Below are 27,329 nucleotides of genomic sequence, written 5' to 3'. Positions count from 1 at the left end.
CATGTTACAGTACACACGTTACTGTTGTACTGCGTCTACTTACTTACTTACAGTTACTTTGCATACATAACGTTACTATGGTACAGTTATTACTACTACATTAACGTTACAACCTAACAGATTGCTAACAGGATTAAAGGCATTTCGCTGCCCCAGCTGCTCTTGTCTGTTGTCTGATGCTATGTGGAGTGGATAAGCAGGTAGGCTACAATGTCTGACATCCTGTTAGCCATATATGATACAGCCTAGTTGGCATAAGGTTTTTTTTAAATAACGTTACTTATCAAGCTGTCATTGGCCGGCAGGCAGGGTGTACATATTCAGATGAAGACTTCATCACACGACGGAACAGATGTCACTTTGTGGTGTATAGCTACAAACATGCAAACATTAGCAAATGAAGATATTCCTGTTTTTCACCTCCCATACGACAGCGCTGTTAACCCATCCACTCTTGAAAAAAGATAGCTATCCGTACTTTTGTAGGCTTTCATTTTTTGTGCGGTGTAAGGTGACGGATATATGTAAATATTATGTTTCTTGCCCGCCAGGTAACCATGGTAATCACGTAACTGCAAAGTATGAATAGTCTTGAAAAAAATAGGCCTGTGTAGCATAACAGCACATGACTACTGACGCAAGGATGTAAAGGCTGGAAAATGAATGCAAACGGAAATGTAATCCACGAGAAATATGTTGCAGACAAAGACAACAACTGTATTTAATGTATCATAAGGTATATGACATACAAAGCAGAGCCTGTTGCTACATTAAGTGGAACAGGTGGGACAACGGTAGGGGGAAGTGAAACGTATGATTTGCTTGTGACTCCTTTGTGTCCAATTATAATGTCACAAATATAAAGTAAACTGCCTGTTTAGTTAGTATTTCCTGTGTGTGGTGTGACTCTTCCTTGCGAGCAATAAATAATTCTTATATTGTGTGGTGAGTATTTCACTATTACCAATTCATCACCACTAGACAGCATCAGGTTTTCTGAACAGACTTGATGACAGGGTCCTTCAGTGGAGCAAAAATAAAAAGGTGAGTCCATTTCTATATTGTTGATATTCATGGTCTCCAAAGGATTATTTGGGCTGTTTTTGGTGACTCCAAGGCCTTTCCTATAGCACTACAGTCTACTTGTACACAAGAAATATTAAACTCTATTGAAGATTCACTGTAAAACATGATGATGAGTTCAAGTTTATTAACTCAAACAATTTAAGTATCAACAGAAATATTTGATTTGAGTAGAAGTCACTGAAGTAATTTGGGTTAATTACGTTAATTGTAACAATTCTATTAAAATTAGTAAGTATATTACAGCAGCATTTGCTGCATTTCTCCAAAGTTTTTAAAATGCGTTGATAAAATGTATTAGAATAAAATAACTTTAATGCATTTTCTTTATACAAATGTTACCACTTAAGGTAAATGTACTCAGTTTTCCTACACTAAAGCAAATTATTACATTACAAACCTCATCAGAACAGACATATGCTAAAAACAATTTATAATTAATTGATTATCCAAATGGTGAAATCTCAATAATAGAAAAATCCTTAGCTAAAGGAGATTAACCATTAAGGGAACACCCAGGAAATAAAATGGATTTAATCCATTACAAATTACTAAAATTATAAATACAATTGTTGTTGTTATATGTTGTTAATTCTGTCCAACACTTTCCCATTGCCTGGTGTAATTAACATTGCCTCTTTTACTGGCTCCTACCAGAGTCCTAATCTCATTCTTTTGTAGAGAACACTGTAAGTGTTGTTAAGATGAATTAAAACAAATTTCCTTAATCTTGCAAATGCAGGAAATAGCCAGTTCCATACATTTTTGGATTCTAGCATCAAAGGTTGTTAATGGATAGCTTCACAATCTTTCACATTTGTCTTAAAACAATAGTAAGGCGACCACACTGAACCAGCTTTTGCCTGCTGTAATCATCCCTCTTGTTCATACACTTTCAATGTAAGGGATGGGTCTAAACTGAGAGTGAAGATTTCCACACATTTAGATCCATGCATATATATTAACTTTATTTATCAAGCTTTTGCTCTTTCAGAAATAAAGTGATGGACACATTGACACATTTTATCCAGGGGCATTCTAGACACCCTGGGGGCCCTAGGCAAGAAGGACCATGGGGCCCCCCAGAATCATAATGAATGAAGTCCAGGACTATGGATCAGTAAAGAAATATTTTATTAAACAATTAACATATAAAATAAATAATAAATAACATAACTATCTGAATGCAAACTTTACATACAATATATAAATAACAGAAAAACAAACATAACTGAAATGTGCAAAATTTTTAGAATGATAAAAACGCAACCAAGCAAAAAAACAAACAAACAAGGAATTGAAGTGGAAAGGAAGAACTTAAGACTTGCTATGACACCTTGGTCCTATATCCACAGTCCGATAGTAGTGCCTTTTTTTTCTTAAAACTGCTGCTTGCGGCCCTTGGTTTCTGCAAATGCAGCCACTATGTCTTCCATATCTAAGGACCTCCAAACATCATTACAACAGTAAGAAAAATATTTGTGTAGTCATATTAAATCAGATAGATCCCATGATATATTTTAAATGGGAGAGCAAGTCACTGTAATCTTAACTTTAAAAAGGAAACTAAATAAGTTCCTACTTTGATGTGTAGAGGTCTGCTGTTGCAGCTGCTGTTGTTGTTGTTGTTGTTGTTGTTGTTGTGGGCCAAAAAACTTCAACAAAGCACCTTGAGGAAGAAAAAAGAAAAGTGCACAATGTATTTGGTTGGCTTGCGTAAAGTAAAGTAAAGAACTGTGCATGCTACACAAACACAACATTTGAGATCTGTATGGAATAATTAATGAACATCCATTTGCAGTAACAACTTTAATGCTTCATGTTAACATTTTATTTAATGTAACATTTAGGCTTTAGCAGAAAATGTATGGATATATAGGATAGGATATACTTTATTTATCCCTGAAGGGAAATTCAGTTGTCCAGCAGCTCACATTTAAAAAACATAATTCCAAATACAAATTAGCACCAGTTTAGACTAAACTGACAGCAGAATTGATGCTGGTATCAGTTTTAACATTTGACAGCAAATGCTTTATTCTGGGAGAAAATATCATTGGCATTGGCAGCAAAGGACTAACTTATTGTGTGGCTATGAATGTGTTTAGAAGAAAATGGCTGAATTCACTTTACACAGACTTTAATGTGCAGTAAACTTGTTTGGTGCTTGGTGGATGACTGGGAGTTTGGGATAAAGTGGCAGGCTGGCTGGCAGCACTACTTTTTAAAAATGTAACACACATAGCTTACACGTTCCCACTTACCACTGTCACTTTTTTTCTTTTCATCCTCTTCTTGTTTTGTTTTTCTTTTCGTGTGCCCAGAGATATGTTCGCTTCATTTTTTCATCTGTGTGTTTGACTGGGACCGCACGTCGATGCCGGCTAGTAAGGGGGCCCCATTAGGGAGATTCCTGACGTGTCATTGCAGTGTCTACGGGGGTTTCAAGTTGTGTCGCTGATATGGAGCGATATCAGCCATCTGTCGGGGGCCCCTACTAGCAACTAGCCAGTGACAACTCGGAAAGGGCCCTGTGCGGGGCATTTGTCATTGCAGCGTCTAAAGCAGTTCCATTATTTTGTCATTGACGTCAGCCGTCCCTCGGGGCCGCCTTCAGCTCGGGGCCCTAGGCAATTGCCTGGGTTGCCTGCCCTGTTGCGGCGTCTCTGAACTTTCCATCTCCTTAGCAAAGATTTCGCCAGGTGGAGCGGTTGTCATGCTGCATATTTGCAATGTAAGCGATCAACAAAATCTACAGCTTTTGTTTTGTGCAAAAATACATAATCAGGGCAGGAATTATACCACAGCCAAATGGACAGTGGCATCATTCCCTGTACCATGTGGTCATAATGTCTCTTTGAATAAGCAGATGTGCCCTTAAAATAAAAGATTTCCTTATTACACTATGTGTGATACAATAAATAAACAAAGTCACGTTTCCCAGGGTCTGTCATCACGCTGGACTGTGTAGTGCTACCACAAGTATATTTGTTCCAGAGATGTTCAGAAAGTTAATGTTGTTACCATCTTTGGTGGAACTTCAACAGAAGGGTAGTTTGATTACTGTAGTCAGTCAAGTGTGCAGATAAGCTCAGGTTGCAGTATAATAGTTACTGTGTTGTGTTTGCTGCCACAGAAAAGAAATAACAAATTGCTGATTATGTATTATTAATTCAGCGTCTTCTTGTATTCTCCACAGCAGTGTGAAAAGCTAAAGCTAGCTAGTGTTAATTAAAGTCATGATCCAGGCTAAAGACAATTAAAATACCCTAAAAACAATATGTTCATGAGCAGGAAGCGACAGGTCAAATGCAATCAATGCAATCACAAGGGAAAATGCAATAACTGCTAGCAGCTAACTAGCTAACGCGCCGCACACTAAAGTTACCCACAAGCCCCCCTTTCTTAAATACGCAGTCAGGCTGTGGGTGTGCTAACCAGTGGCAGAGGAAGTGTTTAGTACTGTGAAAATAATGCATTCTAAATCTTACTGAAGTTAAAAATAGTACATTTCTGTCATTGTGCAGTAAAATGGTCTCTGTCAGTCTTTTACAATTATATACAGAGTTATATATAAACGGCTGTATTAAGGTTGAGATTATTTTTTTTACATTATATGAATACTGCAATGCCACACTAAATTTGCATTTATCAAAGACTAAAGTGGTATTGCGCTATCTGAAAATAATATGAGATGTCAATGGTCTGAGACAAACAAATAAAAGTGGTTTCAAAGTTACAGCCCTTTTAGCACCTGCATCAAAGTGTCTCTGCACAGCCACAACAACCAGTCAGTTGAGACACAGCATTGTTACACAGAAATAAGGAAATCTTTTTGAGGAACGCAGATAACCAAACAGTTTCCTGTGTATCACTGAGTCATTTAACTGTGAAAAATGGAACCAATGTAGATATTTTTTGCCTTCCAGGTATGCTTTTGTTTTTGTTACTATTACAGATAGTCATCTTATTGCTTTTGCAACAATGTCTACCACCCAAAGCTTAACTTAATGCATTAAAATGAATTCAATTGAGAGACAGTTGCAGTTAGATCAGGTTGCATTCAGTCCATAAAGCATTTGGCTTACTTTGATATTTGAATCTGAATTGTGGTTGCTGTGAAGCATGTTGAAATACTTTATATATTTTAATGCGAGCTCAAAACTGTTTTAGCATTTACTGTTATTTACATGTTAATAATAATTTCATTTCCTCTCGTTTTTTTATTTATTTATTGTCTTTATTTTATTCTTTTCGCTCCTCAGACTTTCAAATTACTACTTACTTATACATTTATCATTCATTTCTACAATATTAAACGTTGCATCAGTCTTATAAGTCTAGTCTCAGTTATATAAATAAAATAAAAGTAAAATGAACTTGAACACAGATGGGTCATTTTGGGTTTTTGTTTTTTTTTTCTAATTTGTTACAACTAAGACCCTCTTGCCTATTCCCACAATACCTTGGTGAGACATTCTCTGGTTGATGAGCTGACAGGGCTGAAAGATTTCCACACACATTTCCACGTCAACTTTGATGACACAGTTCATTCATATGTATTATGTACTAATATACTTAGAATTCAGACACAGCTATTTCACATGTGGGGAAAATGTATAACCATATTCAAAATTTCCCTGCATATTATTTTTATTTCACGTATTTGCTTGTTTTTCTTTACACTTTATTTCCACTTTTATATACTGTGTTTACATACAATGTCAGATAGTTTCATGTTTTTAATGATGTTAAGTACAAATACTGTAAATGGCTCAGAGGCTTTATCAGTTACAAAATAGGATCAAACATACAGCATTGCAGTTCTAATCAGATGACAGTAAAACATGCTTTCAGAAACTGAGAGGAGAAAGAAATGTGTTTGTCTTTAGTATACTAAAACATGTCACAATTAAGATAACAGGAAATTATCTCATCCTGCACATGACAGCTTGCATGACCTTTGCTCCAGGACTAATGTCTTTAGCCTGATATATTCCTGCCGGTAGGCCTGTGCTGCCCTCTGGCTTTGGCCCGTCTACTGTCCTCTTGATGTGGGAGGTCAAGGTTTTATTTCATGGGTGAACTATGTGGATGACAGAACTCCAAACATCATACTGTAATTGTTTTGTAATATGTTTTTGATGATTGTTATTTGAAATATCTGACTGATAGATGGTCTTCATCTGAAAGTCTACAAAGGGTTCAATACACAGCAATGTTTGTGCTTAGAGGTTATATGTGTTTCCAGTTTGGGTGGGTTAGGGTTAGTTAGTGATTAGTGATTGCTTTTAACTGTTAATTTACCTGGCATCAATAAAGTTCCCTTCCAGTCAAAAGTGTGTTTTTCTTTTTGATCCTACAGTGTGATGTTTGATCTTCACTGTGTGGCACTCTCTTCTTTATTTACTCACACTCCTTCCCCTTGTCATATTCAGAGACGCGCAGCGGGGCAGGCAACCCAGGCAATTGCCTAGGGCCCCGAGTTGAAGGGGGCCCCGAGGGACGGCTGACGTCAATGACAAAATAATGGAACTGCTTTAGACGCTGCAATGACAAATGCCCCGCAGAGGGCCCTTTCCGAGTTGTCACTGGCTAGTTGCTAGTAGGGGCCCCCGACAGATGGCTGATATCGCTCCATATCAGCGACACAACTTGAAACCCCAGTAGACACTGCAATGACACGTCGGGAATCTCCCTAATGGGGCCCCCTTACTAGCCGGCATCGACGTGCTGTCCCGGTCAAACACACAGATGAAAAAATGAAGCGAACATATCTCTGGGCACACGAAAAGAAAAACAGCCACTTTATCCCAAACTCCCAGTCATCCACCAAGCACCAAACAAGTTTACTGCACATTAAAGTCTGTGTAAAGTGAATTCAGCCATTTTCTTCTAAACACATTCATAGCCACACAATAAGTTAGTCCTTTGCTGCCAGTGCCAATGATATTTTCTCCCAGAATAAAGCATTTGCTGTCAAATGTTAAAACTGATACCAGCATTAATTCTGCTGTCAGTTTAGCCTAAACTGGTTCTAATTTGTATTTGGAATTATGTTTTTTAAATGTGAGCTGCTGGACAACTGAATTTCCCTTCGGGGATAAATAAAGTATATCCTATCCTATATATCCATACATTTTCTGCTAAAGCCTAAATGTTACATTAAATAAAATGTTAACATGAAGCATTAAAGTTGTTACTGCAAATGGATGTTCATTAATTAAATATTCCATACAGATCTCAAATGTTGTGTAGCATGCACAGTTCTTTACTTTACTTTACGCAAGCCAACCAAATACATTGTGCTCTTTTCTTTTTTCTTCCTCAAGGTGCTTTGTTGAAGTTTTTTGGCCCACAACAACAACAACAACAACAACAACAACAACAACAACAGCAACAGCAACAGCCGCAGACCTCTCACATAGTGACTTTTTGTTTTTTTAAGTTGATTACAGCTTGTTTATCTATGGGATCTATCTGATTTATTATGACTACACAAATATTTTTTTTTTTTTTTTAATAATTTTTGGGGGGCTTTTATTTTGGGGAAAAAAAGGGGGGGTTTTTAAAAAACAAAGGGCCCGAAAAGAAGATTTTAAAAAAAAAAAAACAACTATCGGGGGGTGGGAAAAAAAAAAAAAGGGAATAAAAAAAAATATTTTTTTTTTTTTTTTTTCCTTTTTTTTTTTTTTTTTTTTTTTTTTTTTTTTTTTTTTTTTTTTTTAAAAAACACATCAAAGTATGTTTGTTTTTCTGTTATTTATATATTGTATGTAAAGTTTGCATTCAGATAGTTATGTTATTTATTATTTATTTTATACGTTAATTGTTTAATAAAATATTTCTTTACTGATCCGTAGTCCTTGACTTCATTCATTATGAATCTGGGGGGCCCCATGGTCCTTCTTGCCGAGGGCCCCCAGGGTGTCTAGAAACGCCCCTGCTGGCTTTCAGTCAGTTAAATCTTTACTGGATTTCAACTACACATCAGACGGTGTCATGTTGTGGTTAATGCATTCACTGCTCTCATGCAAATGTGTAACTTTGTTTTCAGTCTTGTTGAACAAGTGAGGGACATAAGACTAATTTAGTATTCTGTCACCATGATGTTAATTTTTTTCAGTGCTGTTTGCTGCTTCACAGTGTTTGAGCAAAATCATTTTTAAACCTCTCGTTCAATAGAATGTAATTGTCTAAAGACAGCTAATGAATTGGAAAACGGGTTAGACTGAAACTGTTTGAAACTGATTAGCCAGCTTCATCCTCAAAGAGAGCAACTAAAAGAACGTGAGCGACTTAACACAGGACAAGCATGTAAAATGGTAAAATGCCATGATGAATGGTGCTCAACACCTGAAATATCTTGAATTCTGGGCTATGACCATCGTGTCATTAAACACTTTACATTAAATGCAAAAACAGAACTCAAAAATGCAAAGAAAACAGACTACATTCATCTCCAGGTTTGCAGGATCTGATCTAAATTTTTACACATATCTGTCCTTATTTTTGTGGTGAAGCTAGAAAAAGGTGTGGTCTGAAAGTAAAAGATGGGCTCATGTTGGAAGGAAATATATAAAAAAAATTATAGATTGTCTTTTTTAATCCACTTTATATACTCACAGTTTCACAGTTTTGTTATTTGTGTCAGCTATATACAGGAGAAGAAGGTTATATGACATTAGGAGTCTTTAAGGTAAAAAAAGGCCAGAAAAAAAAATGTGACAAACCTAACATTACTTGTTAATCTTGTGTCTTTTGAATAGGTACTAATGTGTAATCTATTTAACAACTTTACGATGTCCAAAGGTGATGCAGATGTTAATGATCAGGTTGAAAGAAAAGGCTCAGAGCTTTAATTCTGTCCTTCTCTGCAGAGAACAGTGCAGCAATAGCGCTTCATTAATAGTGTATACATTGTATGCAGTTTTCTATGCGGGTGAGTAAATTAACATTTTTCATTGCATTTATAAGTGATCCAAACTGTTCTGTACTTCTGTCACCTAAAAGCAAATCTAAATCTATTCTTTTAAGGAGCCATAAGCATGGGGGAGATGAAGTTTGAAACAATTCTGGAGGAAATTGGCGGTTTTGGGCCTTTCCAAATCGCCATCCTTATCTTGCTGTCCGTCCCTCGAATAGTTTTGCCCTGTCACTTCTTATTGAATAACTTCATCGCTGGGCTGCCACCTCACCGCTGTGACATCAGCACCCTGGATGACGGAGGACTCTTCGGAAATTTAACTCAGGAGCAGAGACTGACCGTCAGTGTTCCTGTACGAGAAGATGGAGAGCCAAAATCCTGTGAGATGTTTGCAGAGCCTCAGTTTCAGCTCTTAGCCAACAGATCCAGCAGTGCTGATCTACCAACAGTTCAGTGTCAGAGTGGATGGGTTTATGACAACTCCACCTTCACTTCCACACTGGCAACAGAGGTACAATGCCTGACTTTCTTCATATTATTTACACACATATAAATCACTATATTGCATTTATAACATGATACATTGTTAATAACAGCGTTTAAAATTAAGTGAATGTGTACATTTTTCCTTTACATTTTGACTTGTCTTGGTGGATCTAATAACATTAATGATGGCTTTATCATTTGAAAGAAAAAAAGATTTAGGGAAGGTAAAAAAAAAAAACAGCTATTTTAATAAAACAGTAAATTTTTTAATCAGTGGTACATACCTAAACTTTTAAATTAAAACTGAAGTTTTTATTTACATTGTTATATTTACAGTTCCTACTGCAGTGTGAAGGTTACTCTAAATGTACACAGTCCCATGAAAATTTCATTTTGTGGTAAATGCCATCTAGATAAAGTTTTTAACCAACAGCAAAATATTCACTATCAATGTATTTCTTTGCAATACATTTTTATTCAGTCTTCAGATTTGAAACCACACACCATGTGATGATTGTACATAAACAATTACTTGTTCTGCATCCAATTAAATTCATGCAATTTACCCCCTTTTCCCAGTTTCTAGCCAATTATTTTTTATTTTTTATGAAAGGGTAGATCATTTGTTGCAGAGTGAATGTCCTGAATTAGAACAAACTTAAACTCTTTCAACATCATTTTTTTGATATAGCTTTTCACTGGCTACAAGAAGATACGTACATTATCACAGCTGTCAAGAATAGCATATGATATAAATGCCAATCTTTGCATTTTCATTGCCTCTCTTTTTTGGGACTTTAATGTAATCAATTCCCTCTGGCAGGACAGACATACAATTACAGAGAGTGTACTTGATATTAAGATCCTGTAGGTCCGATGTACTATACCTAGGCCAAATACCTGTAAATATGCCTTTAGTAACAATAATAATAAATATTTGTTTTAAATAATTTTGGCTTCAAGCAAGAAAACTATAACAGGAAAGTGGTTACAGCCTGAATCGCCTATATAACAAGACATTTGTGAAATTGTGAAGGATATTTATGTCTTGGAGAACTTAACCATTTATTTAAAGCTGTAAGCATGCAGATTTTGGTCATATTGGGCTAAATGGATCCAATACTTGTGCAATTGAACCTGTCTATTTCATTTTATAAATGTTTTTAGGATGTACAGTAAATAATAGACTAAATGAACTCCCTACCATTCCACCATCTGTCATCTAAAGGAAATCCTGATGTTCTTGTTGTTTGTTTTACTGTATGTATGTTTTATTTAGTTTTGATTTCTTTTTTCCTTTTATTCTTACAGAATATGCTTATGTATATGCATTACAAAAATATGAGTGAGTAATGATAAGAAAGTCAATAATGTAAAAAACAGAATGATGAAACTAAAGAACTAAAAAAAAGAATGCCATATCATATAACATGTAAATGTGTTTTATGATTGCATTTTGCATTTGCCCAAAAAAGGCTTTCACTAACAAAGACCACCAACAGCTGTATGGATTAGAAAGTTTATTGACGTTTATGAATGAATGTGGAATGCTGTGGGAGGAAAATGGTTAACGAGTGGAGGGGATGAAGGGATGAAGGGGTAGGGTCGGGGATGGGAGAAGGGGTCGAGGGATGAGGGATGAGGGGGTATGGGAAGGATGGGTGAGGATTGATAGAAAGGGAGGAAAGACTGGTTAGGTAGATCGATGGGGAAGTTCGGCAAACTGGTCGGATGGAACAAGAGGGTGCTGAGACGCTGAGTGGGGGGCCGTTCTTTGACTCTTAAGAGCCCCAGTGGTTCCTGTATTTTGATAAGAGAGGGAGATAAATTAAAAGGGGTTGGGGGAGGGATGTGAATATGGTCAAGGAGGGATGAACGGAAAGGTGTGCTTAGTATGTTTTTGAGCGGAAATGGGAGAGTTCGGGGGGTCTTTGTTCCCGAACCGTTATGAACTCCATTAAGTTTTGCACTCTTGGTTGAATAAAGTTGTGTGCTTTTTTTGTAAACCACATGGAAACCATAGTTTTTTATCATGTTTATGAGATGTTGTATTTATCACATCAGGGCCATTCTATATATAAGAAAACAGGCCTAAATAGATAATCCAATTGCCTTTGCTCTGTGACCATTCTCTTTTTCAGTGGGACCTTGTCTGTGATAGGAAAAGCCTGACAAAAACCACAAGCACAATCTTTTTTTTTGGAGTGATGTTTGGAGCCATAACTTTTGGATACCTCTGTGATAAGTACGTGTATAAAAAGTGTCTCCAACATATTCATGATAAAGTGAACATCCAGCAGCTCCCATTATGGTGGTATTGATGTTAAAACTATCAACTAAAATGATGTCACAAATGTCCATCTTCATGTTTATTTTACTGTCTTAAATGTACTTATTATTCTTATTTGCAGGTATGGGAGGAAAAGCACTCTTTTGGTGTCGTACATCATGGCGATTGTGTTTGGCTTCTCCAGCGCGTTTGCAAACTCCTACGTTCTGTTTGCAGTGTTGAGATTTCTCACTGGGTTCGGACTGACAGGAATCAGTGGCAACTCAATAGTTCTCAGTAAGCTAACACACACAGTAGCTGTCAACCTTTTTGGTGTCAAGGACCCTCAAATTGATACATATCAGGCCATGGACCTGGGAACCTGTATAACACTTTTAATTGCCTGTATGATATGAATTTTTCATATACCGCCATACCGTTGCATAACTGAGACAAATGCTACTTAAAAGGTGATAGTATGTTAATATGTAATGTGTGTGATTCCCAGCCCACAAATGGCCAAAAAAAATAGTTATTGCAAGTTTAAAATTAATTCAGTCATAAATTGTTCAACCAAACTTGAAATTAAAATATTGTAAAGTTAACGTATTTTGTCTTGCAGGCATTGAGTGGGTCGACACAGGTCATAGGTCATTTATCGGTGTGATTGGCAGCCTGGCTTGGTCTGCAGGTAACATGCTGCTTGCTGGATTTGCCTTCATGGTAAATGACTGGCGGACACTGATCATGACTGTTACAGCCCCACTAGGATTTGCAGTTTTGACCTGGTGGTAAGTGAAGCACATACATGTTAAACATATTGTTATTCATGACTAAATGAACAATAAAAAAAATTCACCCTGCACAGCTGAGTTCAAATGCTTCTAAATAAATACATTATGGACAATATATTGAAATATGTATTGCATCCATGAAAGTTTCTCCAATCGCTTTAAAGGTTTTTGGATTAGGAAGATTTTTTCTTATGTTATTTAATTATGTCCTTATTTATCTGACCAACCTACTTTTTAAAATAATTCTTATGAATATAATTGCAGGTGGATTCCTGAATCTGCCCGATGGCTTTTAGCCAATGGGAAAGTGGAAAAAGCCCACTTTTACCTTGAAAAATGTCTGAAGTTCAACAAAAGAGAAAAACTGTCATCCAAATTAAAACTGGAAGTAAGTTTAAAACCTGGCTTTCTTTTTATTATTATTATCAGATGTACTTCCACATATCACTTAAAAGATACATTCACATTCATTCAAGTCTAAACAATTCCCATATACCCATATGTATGTTGAAACAGTTGTTGCTCTGTGATGAGATCCTGAAGTGATTACAATGTAAGTGATGGGGGACAAAGTCCACATTTCTCTGTAGGAGCAAAACACAGTTGCCTCAGTCAACCCCAGCTGAATTGTAAAATTAATTTTTACACACAAGGACTGCAGATTTTGCCCCTTATGATTTACATTAAAATTGCTTTAGGAAGGGATCACTTCATGACCATTATTGACAGGAGAAATTATCACAGTGACCAATAACTGACTTGAGAAAATTTGAACTTAACCTTTAACATTGCTTCTCTGCCTCTGCACAGACACTCTCCAGCATAGAAGTCCCTGAAGAGCAGGACAAAAACTACACTTACCTTCATCTAATTAAGACCCCGAAGATGAGACAGTTAACTCTACTGACTGGGATTGTGTGGTGGGTATCACATCCAACAATACCTACAAAGACATACAAAGACATTTAAATGACCTGTCTTGATTTCAGTAGTACAAAATTCCTTTAAAGTATTTGTATTTTAAATTGCAATGTCTGGTTGAGTCTCCTTCAATAGAATACATACACATAGAGGTATGGAAGGGGGCAAACTTTAGTTACGGAAACAGCAATAGCAATGATGTGTTGTTCATCGTACTCTGCAGGTATGGAGTGGCCTCAACGTATTATGGAATCAGCCTGAACATCAGTGGATTTGGATTGAACATGTATCTCACACACTTCATCTATGCAGCCATTGAAGTCCCTGCCAAGCTGATGGTCTATTGCTTTGTGAACATCATTGGTCGGAGGAAGTGCCAAGCTGGAACGCTGTTACTGACAGGAATCTGCATCGGCATAAACATCTTTATACCAAAAGGTTGTAATGCACGTCTTTCTTTTAGATCTTCCAGAAATTGGTTAAACGCATGCAAGCAAGCCATTTTTTCTGCAGTTACAAAGCATTACATGTTTTATTAAATGTTTTTCCAAACCCTCTCGGCAGCAGACCTGTATCAGGACATGGAATACTTCCTACCACAGTGAAAGGAAACAAGTTTGCCAAAAAAGCTACATAATAATTACATAACTTTGTACGTTTTTAAATGCAGTTTGTGTGGTGTTGCAGCTCCACAACAGGATACTGCATGCACCTACACAAGTTCAACAGTCCATCACCAAACTTAGAAAACAGTATTTTTAGCCTCTGACTTGTGTTGTGTGTTGTGTACTTGTGTAAATCTTATTTGATATGCACACATTGTACCATAATATGAATAGACAGTTGCTGAAAAAGAGCATGTATGTTCAGCCAGTGATGTAATAAGCTGTCACGCCACTTAAGGCATTATTGCTTGGATCAGAGGTAAAGCTGAAGAAGGTTCCAGATTTTAGGATAGTAAAAGGACTAACTGTGACTGTGTTCTTGACAGCCACTTATCACGGGACAGCATGGCTCATATGACGCTCACTGAAGTTAACCAGAAAATCGTATTTCATGTCAAATTCTATTTATATAGCCCGAAATCACAATTTGTCTCAAGGAGCTTTACAATGTGTACGGCATTCAAAACCCTTTGTCCTCAAAGCCTTGATTCTGATGAAGGATCCCTCTCCCAAAATGAGAGACATGCAATTTAAGTCGCGTGTACAGAACAAACCAACAAAATTACATTATATATGGCAGGTACCATTTTGATTATGCATGCCGTTCCTTGTATACAAGTGCACCTATGATTCTTAAAATGAATCTACAGACATCGTCACTGGTGCAGCTGAGCCTTAAATTTTGACCTAGGACACATCTGCTCCCAGTTAATTTTTATGCAAAGAGTGGAAGAGAGAGTTTTGCATGTTGAAATGTGTCTAACTCAGGAATTATTCATAAGAATATTCCAAAGTACCTGTACAGCTACTTTACCAGAATTAGGTAATACTAGAATTACACCACAAGAGGGAGCACAACTGCTTCTCCCCTCAGGTTCAAGAGCTGTATGAGGGAGGACACCTTCCTTTACTCAACTGCCATTCTGTGGAACTGGCTACCCATGAACATTAAGATGATTAACTCTATAGTTAGTTTTAAGTCCTCATTGAAAATAAATTACTGAGTGGCTGTTAGCAGCTAGGAACTGTAGTTATAGGCTGTTAGGTATAGCCTATAACTATATAATTTAATTCATTCTGTTACATTGCATAAATAATATTGTAATTCTAATATTTGTGATAAACTATTTATTAGGATGATGTTCCAGGGACCAGTTTTGTTGGGACCAGTGCAGTACTTTAACTGTTTATGGATTAATATATGATATATGTTGTACATTGTATTGTGACTGATTTGTCCTTTCAAATTATGATTTAGAAGGTGCTAGCAACCTGTTGGCTACCTTCCCCCTATCTCCAATATCTTTTTGTTTCAAGCTAATTGAATGTTATACACACATATCTTATCTCCATTGCATGTACTGCATGTGTTCTTTGTAGGTCTGTGGCATCTGCGTTCTGCTATTGCCATTCTTGGAAAAGGCCTATCAGAAGCTTCCTTCACAACTGTCTTCCTGTACACAACAGAGCTTTACCCCACAGTCATCCGGTCAGTTACTGCCATACAGTCGTATTAAGCTGCTACTTGCCCTACTGGACTTTTAGATGAAATCAATGGGTAAAATATTATGATAATATCATATTAAAATAGGCCAAAAATATGTAAACATAAGCTGTAAAAAGGATGTTTTACCCTTTTAAGTTAATATTGTTTTTGTACTTGGGTTTAGAAACAAAGATGTATTTAGATTTTGATTTAATTACAATGATGAATGATCTTTTGTTGTGTTATGTACAATGCTTCATTAGTTAAGTTTACCAGTTATTATAGTTATTACTATATAACTTACTATATTATAAGTTATTTATTTTTGTAGTTTTTTCCCTTTTTTGTCCACTATTTACAACTTTGGTCCAATTAAGACTATCCAATTCACTGAAATAGATAATTTTATCATTATTAATCATGTGGGACGAGCAAGGTCACCATATTTATTTATTTATTCTTAAAAATACCACTGTATTGGGATACTGTGGGACCATCTGTCAGTCATTTTCAAGGAGACAGACACAGATGCATCAAACACAGATTTCCTCCTGTGCTCTGTATATTTTAGTTTTACACTATAATGTTAAACACAAATATTGTTTTAATAAGAAATAACAATTTGCTATGCTTGTTGTTTCTTACAGGAGTTTATTCTTGGGGTCCCCAGTGAACCTTGTATGTTAAATATGTTGGTAGTATGAGGGTAATGTAAGTTCTCATACTTTACCTTCTGTGTCACCAGACAAAATGGTCTGGGATACACCAGCTTCATAAGTCGTCTGGGAGTATCAGTGGCTCCGCTCGTCCTGCTGCTGGAGGACGTGTGGACTCTTCTTCCTCAGATCATCATCTGCTCTGTGGCCATCATTGCTGGCCTTGTGTCTCTGCTGCTTCCAGAGACACTGAATGTGAGGCTGCCAGAGACAATTGACGACATTGAAAAGCCCAGGTTGGTAAATTAATGCAGCCACAATGTGTGGAATTTGAAAATGTCTTTGGCACCACTTTAGAGCCATCTGGGGGTAGAACTGAGAATGACACTGAAACACAGAAATGAATGCAGATTTTTCTGAAAAACAAGGCTCATCCTGACTTTTTCTTATAACACATTTACAAATCATTTACAGAAATGAAGGACAAAACACTGCCACCCCACAGTCATCTAAGCATTTCCATTGGATTATGTAACATAACAATGAGATCAAATAAAAGAGGCCTGGGTGTCCAGATAGCTCAGTGGGTAGAGCTGGCGACCCATATACCAAGGCTGAGTCCTTGCTGCAGCGGCCCAGGGTTCAAATCCGACCTGCAGCCCTTTGCTGCATGTCAACCCCTCTCTCTGTCCCCCCTTGCTGTCTGTCTTCAACTGTCAACTATAATAAAGGCAATAAAAGCCCCAAAAATATACTTAAATAAAATAAAATAGGCCTATACCTCCATTTGACTTTTCTATAAGGAGTAGGCTACCACTGATTGACACAGTAACATGAACACATGCAATCAAACACAATCTAAAAGAAATAGTAAGTCTCAACTAATATGGATAAGCTTTTAATATTAAATATCTGTTTAGTATGAGTCAGAGATTTATTCATTCAACTCATGTTTAAAGGCCACAGTTTGAGGTTAATTACACTGTATGTTACATTGTAAGGTGTATTTTTTGGTTTCATTTCAGATATAATGACGTCTCCTCTCACTTCATTGAGTCTTCAGGTGTCCTGGAACTAAAGAGCACTACAGGCACCAAGCAGTGAAAAGACGAGTAAAACGAGGAAATACTCATCATACAGAACTATCATACTGCCTTTTGCCAATATTAACAGTGGAATTGAGCACACTGATAATGTATAGCACATCTTGTCTTCTCTGCTATTTGTAAGAAAACTCAGGTCAAAATCTTTGAGTGCTTGTGTAGTTTGTAAACATAATCATTACAGCTGAATATTAAAGATAATGTATTTATAAGGTAAAAACTGAATCAATTAAACTTATCACTGGTTTATCTACAATTGGATTTTATTTGTTGTTTTTGTGGTTTTTCAGACACCACCGACTGCAGTATAATGGAATAATAGGATTGCATGCTGGCAAATATTACATAAAATAAACTGAAACTGTTAGCGGTAGTTATCAAATTTATTAACACTCTTCTTTTTTTCACAAAACATTTTCTCTGCCATTAATTGAAGTACATGTTCCAAATTTCATGGCAGTGCCCCACTGAGTCACATTACAATTGCTGCCAAATCTGAAAAACAAATATACTGTAAATTCAACCAATCTCTACCTTATTTCAAGTTATAAAGTTACAGTTAAAATTAAGTAACATTTTAAAGTGTATGTGTGCAAGAAAATCTGAGTGTAATGAAATCTTTGAGTATGTTCAAATAAAGTGCATGTAAGAGAAAAAAGAAAAAGAGATTTGTTAGAGTGAAGGACTACAAATAAGATGTTTCAGGGAAGGTGCCGTCCTGATCACATTCACACAGTTAGACACATTGATACCTGGAAGCTGTCCAGTACAACCACTGCCCTGCTAGTCACTGGGCATATCAGTGGTGGTAATGAGGGAAGGGCAAGTGTTGCTTCTTTATTTCACTTCACTTTTTCACTTTCTCCCCCATCCAGCTTTATCCTGCCGGTCCAGGGAATTGAGCAGCCGACCTCCCGGTCATAAGCTCAAAAGTCACGCAGCCACAGCATTCAACTCAGGCAGAGCACTGGTTCATTTACATCACAATCACTAACTTATTTAGCAGCTGCTTGGCTACCAGCTGACCAGAATCATCCAATCATATTCATGACAGTGTAAACTGACACTTCTCAGGCTCTGATGATGTCCTAGTGCCAGTGCTGTTTGCTGCCAAAGTTCTCTCCACCACCTCAACCATCTCCTTATGATGCCATGCTATTGTTCCAACGGCCCATTATTCTGAAAGCCCAATAGTCAGAAAAAAGTCCCATTGGACCGCAAGCCCATCATCCTGAAAACAAACCGCCATTGCTCCGAAAATACCAGCCTGGTATAACTTACATTGTTTAACTTCACATGTCACATGCTAATGTACTTACTGGTATTTTAACCCAAACCATGATCTTTTCCCAAACCACACCAAGTAGTTTTGTTTCCTAAAACCAAACTGTGGCCAGCTCACAATGTTAACCACGTGTTTGTTTTTGTTAGCAGACATTACCAATAATTTGCACTTCAAAATACACAAAAATATCAAGGCCAAAAATCTCCAAGGAGAATGAGTTTCAGAGCAATGGGCTTCTGGGTAATCTGTCGGACAAATGGGCTGTCGGTCCAATGGAACATTTTGCAGAATAATGTGAGTATTGGAATCCCCCCCTTCCTTAAAGTCTGGTCTCCACAGTCTCAGCCACAGTATCCACAGTGGGTGCAGTGTTCTTTTTCCGACTTGAGCTTTTGCGACAGGGCAGCGCCTGCAGCACTTCTTTGAGCCCTTTGGTCATGAATATGTAAAGGAAAGGGTCCACTAGAGGGCTGAGGAAGAGCAGTAGGTGAGACACCAGCCCCAGGTATGTCACTGTCTCCTTAAAGGACAGAGCCTCCAAGAGGACGCTGAGGATGAAGGGGACATAAAGAAAGGTGTAGTTGGCCCAAATTGCACCAATCCCCCACACAGCCCTCTTCCTCTCAGGGGTCGAAGGGTTAGATCGGGAGCAGATCAGAGCCCTCCAGGAGTCCACGGCAAAGAAGAGGAGGAAGGGGAAAGGAGAGAGCAGAGACACTGCGAAATAGAGTTTGTACTGTAGCACAGCGAGGGCCAGGATGCCGAATGGAGCAGCCCATGCCGCCAAGGTGACTGCAGGAGACCGCCTGATACGGGTACAGCAGCCAAGACACTGCGGGTAGGCCATCAGGAGATGGCGCTCCTGAGCTATGAACAGCATGAGGGTGACATTGGAGATGACACCAAAATAGAAGATGAAGTCTGTGGGGTTGGAGGAGAAGGCGGTCCCACTCGCCATGTCCTGGTTTACGTCGGGACGACCAAAGAAACTGATAATGTCAGAGACCAGGAGGAACACGACATGCATGGGAATTTTGTTCTCACCTGGACAAAGAACAGAGGAACAGAAATGACTAATATACTATACTGATACTTGAGCTTATTTGTAAATTAATTTAAAAAAATGAAAAATGTGCTGCTGCTGACACTGTGCTGTGATTATTACTACTACGACTGCTAGTACTACTGTATGCATTACCACTAATATTAATTATATTACTACTGATAGGCATTCTAATACTACTGATACTGATACTATTAATAGTGCTCATACTGGAACTACAACGACTTCTGGATGCTATTAATACTATGATTTTATACCATTACTGGTACTAATGATAATGCTTCTGCCACCCACCCAGCCTTTTGTGTTGCATTTTTCTCACTCTATCAAAGTTCTTTATGACTGTTAAACTGAAACTGAAACTGCTTTAAGGGCCAAATACAGCCTCACTTGAACACTTACTAAAATAACAGTATGTGCAAGGATTATTTGTGTATTAAATGATAAAATGAAAAACACCAACTATATCTCGCCAAGACCAACTGGAATTGCAGTTTTGTTTCGGGGTGCTACCGAGCTAGCCTAGCACAGATCAAGCCAAGTCCCTTAACACCCCCTCATCCCACTTTGGTTGATTCTCAGATGTGTGTAGGAGGTGGTGGTATGTTAAATGATTGGTGTTGGAAATATAGCAGAGTGAGTACAAACCTTTGGACAGATTCTTGAGGGTGTAAATAGCCAGTGCAATGGCGGGCAGCCCGATGCTGAACGTCACCCATTTGATCACATTGGCTACCTGGACAGCGGTGGGCGTGGTGTGGTTACCAGTGAGGTTTCCAGTGACGTAGAGGACGGGGACAGTTGTTGTCACTGTGTTGTTGTCAGCCATAAGAGGCCACACAGAGGCTATTTATGTGTTCAGCTGTTCAGATTAGCATTGAGATGGCCAGTGTGTCGCTCAGTTGATGTTATGGATGCATTTGGTTTTAACGGAGACCACCTCAGTCTAGTTTCAGTCAAAACAAAGGTGTATCATGAGAAATAAATTAGCACTCAACAGTTGTGTATCTTAATTGTGAACCATTTAAGAAAGATTGCAGTGGTTTTTTTTGCTTTGAAAGCAGACAGGCGTGTTCAGTTATCTGTCACCCATGAATACACTACTGGATGGTCTTTTTTTTTCAGATTTGGAATGTTTTTTTTTTTTTAACATGATATCTACAAAATGTTTTGTATGGAAACGTGAGCCAAAAAATATCATGGTGATCTATTTTCTAAGTCTGCTACACACTGCTTTCTTTCCTGTGTTTATGGCTGAAGAAAGGTAGTGCCAAAACATATTAGAATATGGGCCACAACAGGCTGAAGTGCACCACTACCCCATGTTGTAAATATAAAGGACTAAAAGCATTCATATTTTCTTCAAGATTAATTTTAATTTCGCCATGCCATGCTAACATTATAACATAATTTACAACAACAAGAAAACACACTCAGGAGAGAAAACAAGTTAACTCAGACTTAGAACATTTTTTTTTTTTTCACTTGCTCCTTGCCTTATTGCCTGCAGTAATCTTGTTCCTGGCCACTAAGGGGCGGATAAACATCAAAACAAGCCGACAGACACACAGCCCTGACATATTATCACCTTACTAAGTTGTTATGGGGATGTTATCAAACAGCTGCCTTTGTACACACGTGACACATTTGAAGTTATGTTTGTGTCCACCTGAATAATAATACTAGTCATATATGTTCTCTCCTTTTAGCTCTGGTTTAACTCTCTAAAACTATGAGGCTCTTTAGCTGCTAAAAGTTCTACTTTCCTCACCAATGACTCTAACTGTTCCTGTTGTTTGGTGCTGAGCAAGTAGGGTAACGCAGCTTTTATCAGAGCTTCTTTGATAAAAACAGCTGCAAGCAGCCGCTGGTAAAATGGTTTATGAGAGACAACCAGTAAGTGTGTCATATTACCAAAACTATGAACCAAAAGACACTAAAAAGCACTAGTGATGATTTCAGAACTAAGGTTAATTGATGTTGATGTAAAAAAAAATAAATAGTAATAGCTAATTAATGCATGTTTAATAGTCCTTTCAGCATGCCAGAGAGTTTTACATATCCACATCAGTTGAAGCCAATGACTCCATCTCCATTTCTCACATAATTAAAACATTTTCAGGTTTTGTGGTCCCTCCTGTTCAAGGGCCCAATTTCTTTTCAGCCTCTTTTAAATTTCCAAAGCACATAAGTCATCTTATCAACCTTTATCTTACCTTAATGTTCATGTGCGAAAAAAACCTCAGTTGTCATTCCACCTGGTATACTTCTGAAAAATAGATTATTGGCAAATCCTGTTCAAATATATCAATTCCCACCTACAGTGTGAGAGACAGTTTGTCTGTCTGATTATATTTTTGTGTGTGTTTGCATCAGGTCTTATTGGAAACCATTTATTGCTCTGAGCCTCCTTATCTCCACAGAGCTCAGCTGGCTGCTTTGAATGAAGCCTGGATGTGCTGAATATTCTCCACTGGTTTACATGGTTCGTTTGCTGTGCTCAGGATAAAGCAGGGAGTGAATATTTGCATGAAAGACCAATGTCAATATATGGCAACAACCTTTATCTTAACTTTATTCCTGTATGTTTCTGTGGCTCTACACAAAAGGGGCACTCCTTACACATGCAAATCAATTTACTTTTCATAAAGAGCACCACTTAGCCTGTGTATGATGTCTTGTTTGGTTCTGGAGAAGTTTGTCAAGTGAAACAAAATAACCCTAATGATGTCATCTGTGTTATCTTTTTTAACAGAAAGCCTGTGTTACAAACTGGAGGTGCAGAGTCTGAAAGACAAAAGACACTATTGAGTTAAATAATGGGAATTATGTAGGATCCAGCATTTGTGTGACTATTTTCCAAGTACTGCAATTCTCTATTGTGTCTGTGTTATGTGTGCTACAGTAGTATGGACAGCATGTCCAAAATTATATGAAATTGCCCAGGGTGACATCTCCATATGACACCTATCCTCTTTTAAATAAGAACGTATAGTTGTTTAAACAAGTTTTTAAAAATTGACCTTTTTACACACTGAAACTCAGCGTCTTAAGATGCAACCTTTTAAGTTACCTGTGGACCTTCTGACAACTAGCAATGTTAAGGAGCAATGCTTTTACAAATGGGTCCCCATTTTATACATATTTTTGCTGTTGGTTTCGTGCTATTCTGGTGATTCACAGTCAGTCGTGGTAATATGCAAAGAAAGCTAGCTATAAAAAACACGGATGTAAATAATTCGTAATTTAGAATATATTTTTAAATCAGCTTTCCAGGGAAATAAAAAGAAAATGCAGTTGTTAGCGCTCAATGCATTTTGGTGAGCAATACTGAATGTAAACACATATTGGGTTTTTTTTTCCAAGATAAGCGCACCTTAAAATGTCTAGGATCTATTGGCAGAAGTCCACTCCAGAAAAAAAAAAAACACTTGGTAAACATTTCAAACCGTCCACAGGGATGCTAGGTTGTAATCTGAAGTACTTTGTAATCTAAAGAATGTGATTCTGAACTGAGAGTGACGACCCAATGGTTAAGTACTGAAGGTGTCAGCCTCAGTGTTTGGCAACTGAGTCACTGAACAATGTTTCCTGTTGTGGCACAGTTACTGAACAATACAGATGAAGCCACAGTCAGCCCCATAGGCTGAATATATCAACCAAAGGCAATAAATAAACAGCTGTCAGTCTTGTTGAAAGTGTCGCTCTGACACATGAACATTTCATGGCCACTGGCATGCATGGAGCCGCCTCATAAACAGTGGAATGAAAACATGACATAGCACACTATATACAGTATCTGCAAATACACAACCAGCAATGAATCATTATGAGTGACAATTGGGATCGCATGAAAAACAGAAAAAAAACCTATTTGAATTATGAGATTAAAGGCCGAATACAAATATAATTCTGAAATAGAATAATAATAACATAAAGCATTTTAACCTTACCTCAAAAATCTAGGTGACACGGAGCAAAGGGTCACAGGTCGGAGTCAAACCATTGACAGTATGGCCGCTGCAGCAAGGTTTCAGCATTGGTACATGAGGTGCCTGCTCTAACAGGTTAGCTACCAGCTAATATAAAAGACGCTGTCAACACATTACAATAAGAGAGGAATGACAAATCAGGGACAACTTGATAAGTTCTGAATATTATCAATGAGGGACTATATAATCGATAATGAAGAGTTACCAGAGATCAAACTGGGAGATGCCATATTAATGACACATTAAGTAACGGTCAGTTCATGAATATCTGTGAATGGATCATACTGACCACTTTCTTCATGTGACCCAGCCAGTGAACGGCAAAAAACTAGTAACGACTCATTCATTAATAATTGATTAAACATTAGCGACTGTTTCTGTGGCCCCTAAAGTAGAGTGGCGCATCATACTGAGTACTGAATCATTACTTCATCATTATTAATGATTAATGCAAGTGAGTCAGTATGGTACAGTAATAACTTCTACATAAGCTACAAAAACTATTCAATTACATGAATAATTTATTATTTTCTTTGGTATTTGTGTCATATACAGATAAGCAATGATGATTGCTGGATAGGCAGATTACCAGATGTATTGTACCATTTTAAATTACCCAGCAACCATCACTGCATATCTGCATATGACAAAAAAAGAATAAATGACTCATTTAATTGAATAGCTTTTCATAGTTTGGATAGTTTGTAGAATAAGCATATCATGTTATTAAAGATTGCTACTGACTATTTAAAAAATGGGTTTACCTTTTCAAGGGCATTTATAGCACTATTTTTGAGGGGACAATTTTAATAACTTGTATTATTCATTAAATATTGCAGTAATGATTTAGCACCACTTTACTTTAGGGGCCATAAAATCATTAAAGTTTAAGTAATTAGTAATGAATGAGTCGTTACTAGCTTTGAGCCGTTCACTGGCTGATTCAGATGAAGAAAGTGGTCAGTATGATTCTCACAGATATCCATGAACTAATCATTAACTAGTGTTTCATTAATATAGGACCTCCATGTTGAACTGCCATGTTTCTACAGTAACCCAGAAGGGACAAACCAAACACTGGCACTAGATAGGGGTGTTCACATTTTTCACAAATTTTGCAGCCATCATAGTTTCTCCTTCGCACGTGAAAGGGAAGTGTGAAGCGACCGAGTCGCGATCTGCCACAAAATCCTACACACTGGACCTTTAAGGCATGACTAGAAAATATTTTGAAATGTTAAATAGGCTCAAAGAGAATTTTCAAGACTTTTCTTTTTTCTGTATGTGATCAAGAACAATATAGCGAGAGGATGATTGGACTCGCTGCTATCTGACACTTAATGAAAAACCAACATCAGCCTAATGTGTCAGTATGATCCTGGTGTGGTGACTAATGAATCAACCAAAACTGTTAATTTGCTGTGAGAGAACTCATACTGGGGTAGATAAATTGTGAGCACATCAGCGGCTGCTCTGCCTGCTGTCAGCCATTCAGGTCCCCTGACATGTAAAAACACATCAAAGCTTCATCCTTCTGCTTCATAGTTCACTTGTTGAGCTGAGAGGGGACTTTAAAAAACGTTGAACCCCCCTCGGCTCTTTTCAGTGTGTCTTTACAGACGATCTGTTCAGGTCTTGCTACAGTTGACCTGTGCCCAGCAGGATGCTCGGAGAAACAGAGCTATTGTTTCTTCAGAAAGGCCCGGGCATGTTGCTTTGCATCATGGGAAAACCAGCATGGTGTTGTTGATGGTGCGGTTTGAATAACCTGCTGACAAAATGAATCCTGCAGATTCTGTGTGTTTATGCTTGTCTTAGGTTCACATTTCTTATGTAAGCCAATGTTGTTTTTTATATTAAGGGCCTACTTGTATTTGACTTAAAGGAACTACAAGGCGTTTTGAACTGTGTACGAAACAGTTTCAGTTTAATACTGTTGCTTCTTTATGACCTACATAAGCAAACAAAACCTTCAACAAGGAGATAAGCTATTTCTAATTAGTTATTCTTAATCCACCGTGTTGGATTCCCCTTGAAATCAAGGTGGTAGAAACACTACTCCACTACACCACTTTTTCCACAGGGGCCGCCAGAATCAACATGAAACTAAAGACCCTTGATGCTGCTTTAAAACCAACAATTATTAATATGTCTACATAATGTGAAACTGACCTCCAGGTATTTTAGTTTGCAGTATTGACAAAGTATATTTATGTGCATCCGTCTCGCCTTCCCCCGGCTCAGCAAGTGAGAGATCAGTTCCTCCAGACTGTGACAAAAATAAAAGCCCTTGAAATGCAAATTCTGAAAATGACAGTGTTTAATGTTTGATGTCAACACATAAATGAGCATGTGACTGAATACTTTGACCAGGTGAATGTAAGCATGTTAGTATCTTTTATAACCAAGGCCACAGCCGGGATTTTAGAAATACTGATGTCATGTTACTTTAATTTGTTAAATAGGGGCCATGGCTTCTATGTTAAATGCCTAAAAGAGGAACTCTCTTTTATCTTCTAACAATTTCTTTCCACACCATTCACGTATTTCCCTTTTTTTCTACTCATGTCTCTCTATTTTACTCACACTCATTCTCCCTTATCAAAATCCTTCTGTGTTTTTCCCCCCATATATGTTCATGTGTTTTGTGTGTTCATCTTTACTTCTTTTTCTTTATAGGAGTCCGTGTCCTTCCAAAGCAGCCTCTGTTAAAGTTAGCTAGATGATAGATTTAAAACTAATAACATTAATAATGAATAAATGCGATTAAATAAATAAGTAGGTTAAGTGTCTACTATCTTTTTCCAAAGCTCTCAACTGCATCTCATTGGTGGACAGTTTGATCAGTTATCCTGATGGAAGTTCGGTCACTTGATAAAAAAAAAGATTAAATAACATTTAGCTGTGACACTCCTTTTTCTCTCTTCCAGAGCTCAAGGCTGAGATGATGTTAACATGTATTCCCAAGATTACAAAAACTGCTTCGGCACCTCTGGGTCAGACCTTCAATTTACACTCAGCTGTGACTAGATTGACTCTGTTACTCTTTTATTATCCTGCTTTATTAAATAGACTAAAGATAACTATGTATTGTACCATCATTTATTTATTAATTTCTCCATAATTCCCACTACAGTTAACAGATGGTTGTATATAAGGAGGCAGGCTGTATTTCAGGACTAACCTTGGTGAAAAACACATTGCCTTTCCTCTGACTTTATTGTGAGGCAGCAGCAGTAGGAAATGGGATATAACCGAAAACAGTAACGATGTATTTGACGGTGCATGCTTCCAATGAATCCCAATTAGAGGTCAGGAATAGCGGACCCCCGTCAGTAAACATGAAAACTACTGGGCTATATAGTGAGGTAACCAAATGTAAATACATTAGTCCCTGGGAAAAAGCCATCCACATAGGCCTACTATAAAAAGTCTTGCGGTGCATATTTCAAAATATTACTCTTGTCCATTTAAACACACACACTCTGTAGGCTATATATAGATGGACTACTGGCATATGCTGTTTCACCTTGACGGTTGGCTGCTGCGTGTTATGTGCAGTTCCAGGCGCCTCCACTGCGCTTCAGATCATTTCCTCC

At 37.5% G+C, this 27,329-nt stretch overlaps 2 protein-coding genes across 4 annotated transcripts; one reads left to right on the top strand and one right to left on the bottom strand.

Moving 5' to 3' along the window:
* The first annotated feature begins 908 nt into the window (after nt 1-908).
* LOC127352192 (solute carrier family 22 member 7-like) lies at nt 909-17,651 on the top strand. 3 transcript variants are annotated; one of them, XM_051380387.1, is made up of 12 exons: nt 909-1,044; nt 8,964-9,025; nt 9,121-9,521; nt 11,638-11,741; nt 11,908-12,062; nt 12,388-12,556; nt 12,824-12,947; nt 13,370-13,479; nt 13,704-13,918; nt 15,526-15,634; nt 16,377-16,583; nt 17,313-17,651. In XM_051380387.1, exons 1-12 carry the CDS (start codon nt 1,010-1,012, stop codon nt 17,389-17,391), a joined length of 1,770 nt encoding a protein of 589 aa, XP_051236347.1. In that variant the 5' UTR covers nt 909-1,009; the 3' UTR covers nt 17,392-17,651. The 3 variants fall into 3 exon arrangements, with proteins under 3 accessions (XP_051236347.1, XP_051236339.1, XP_051236355.1); XM_051380379.1 differs by lacking the exon at nt 909-1,044 and having other exon boundaries at nt 8,908-9,025; XM_051380395.1 differs by lacking the exon at nt 909-1,044 and having other exon boundaries at nt 8,908-9,025; nt 9,097-9,521.
* A 1,343-nt stretch (nt 17,652-18,994) lies between these two features.
* On the bottom strand, nt 18,995-20,938 carry LOC127379591 (uncharacterized). Its single transcript, XM_051429406.1, has 2 exons — nt 20,387-20,938; nt 18,995-19,719 (listed from the first exon to the last, which is right to left on the bottom strand). The coding sequence occupies exons 1-2, from the start codon at nt 20,565-20,567 to the stop codon at nt 18,995-18,997; spliced, it is 906 nt and encodes a 301-aa protein (XP_051285366.1). The 5' UTR covers nt 20,568-20,938.
* Between the last annotated feature and the right edge of the window lie 6,391 nt (nt 20,939-27,329).

The sequence above is a fragment of the Dicentrarchus labrax genome, unplaced genomic scaffold (assembly GCF_905237075.1).
Source record: "Dicentrarchus labrax unplaced genomic scaffold, dlabrax2021, whole genome shotgun sequence".
In the NCBI taxonomy this organism is placed as follows: Eukaryota; Metazoa; Chordata; class Actinopteri; family Moronidae; genus Dicentrarchus; species Dicentrarchus labrax.
Note: the sequence above shows the minus strand (reverse complement) of the source record. Positions and strands in the feature narration are given on the sequence as shown.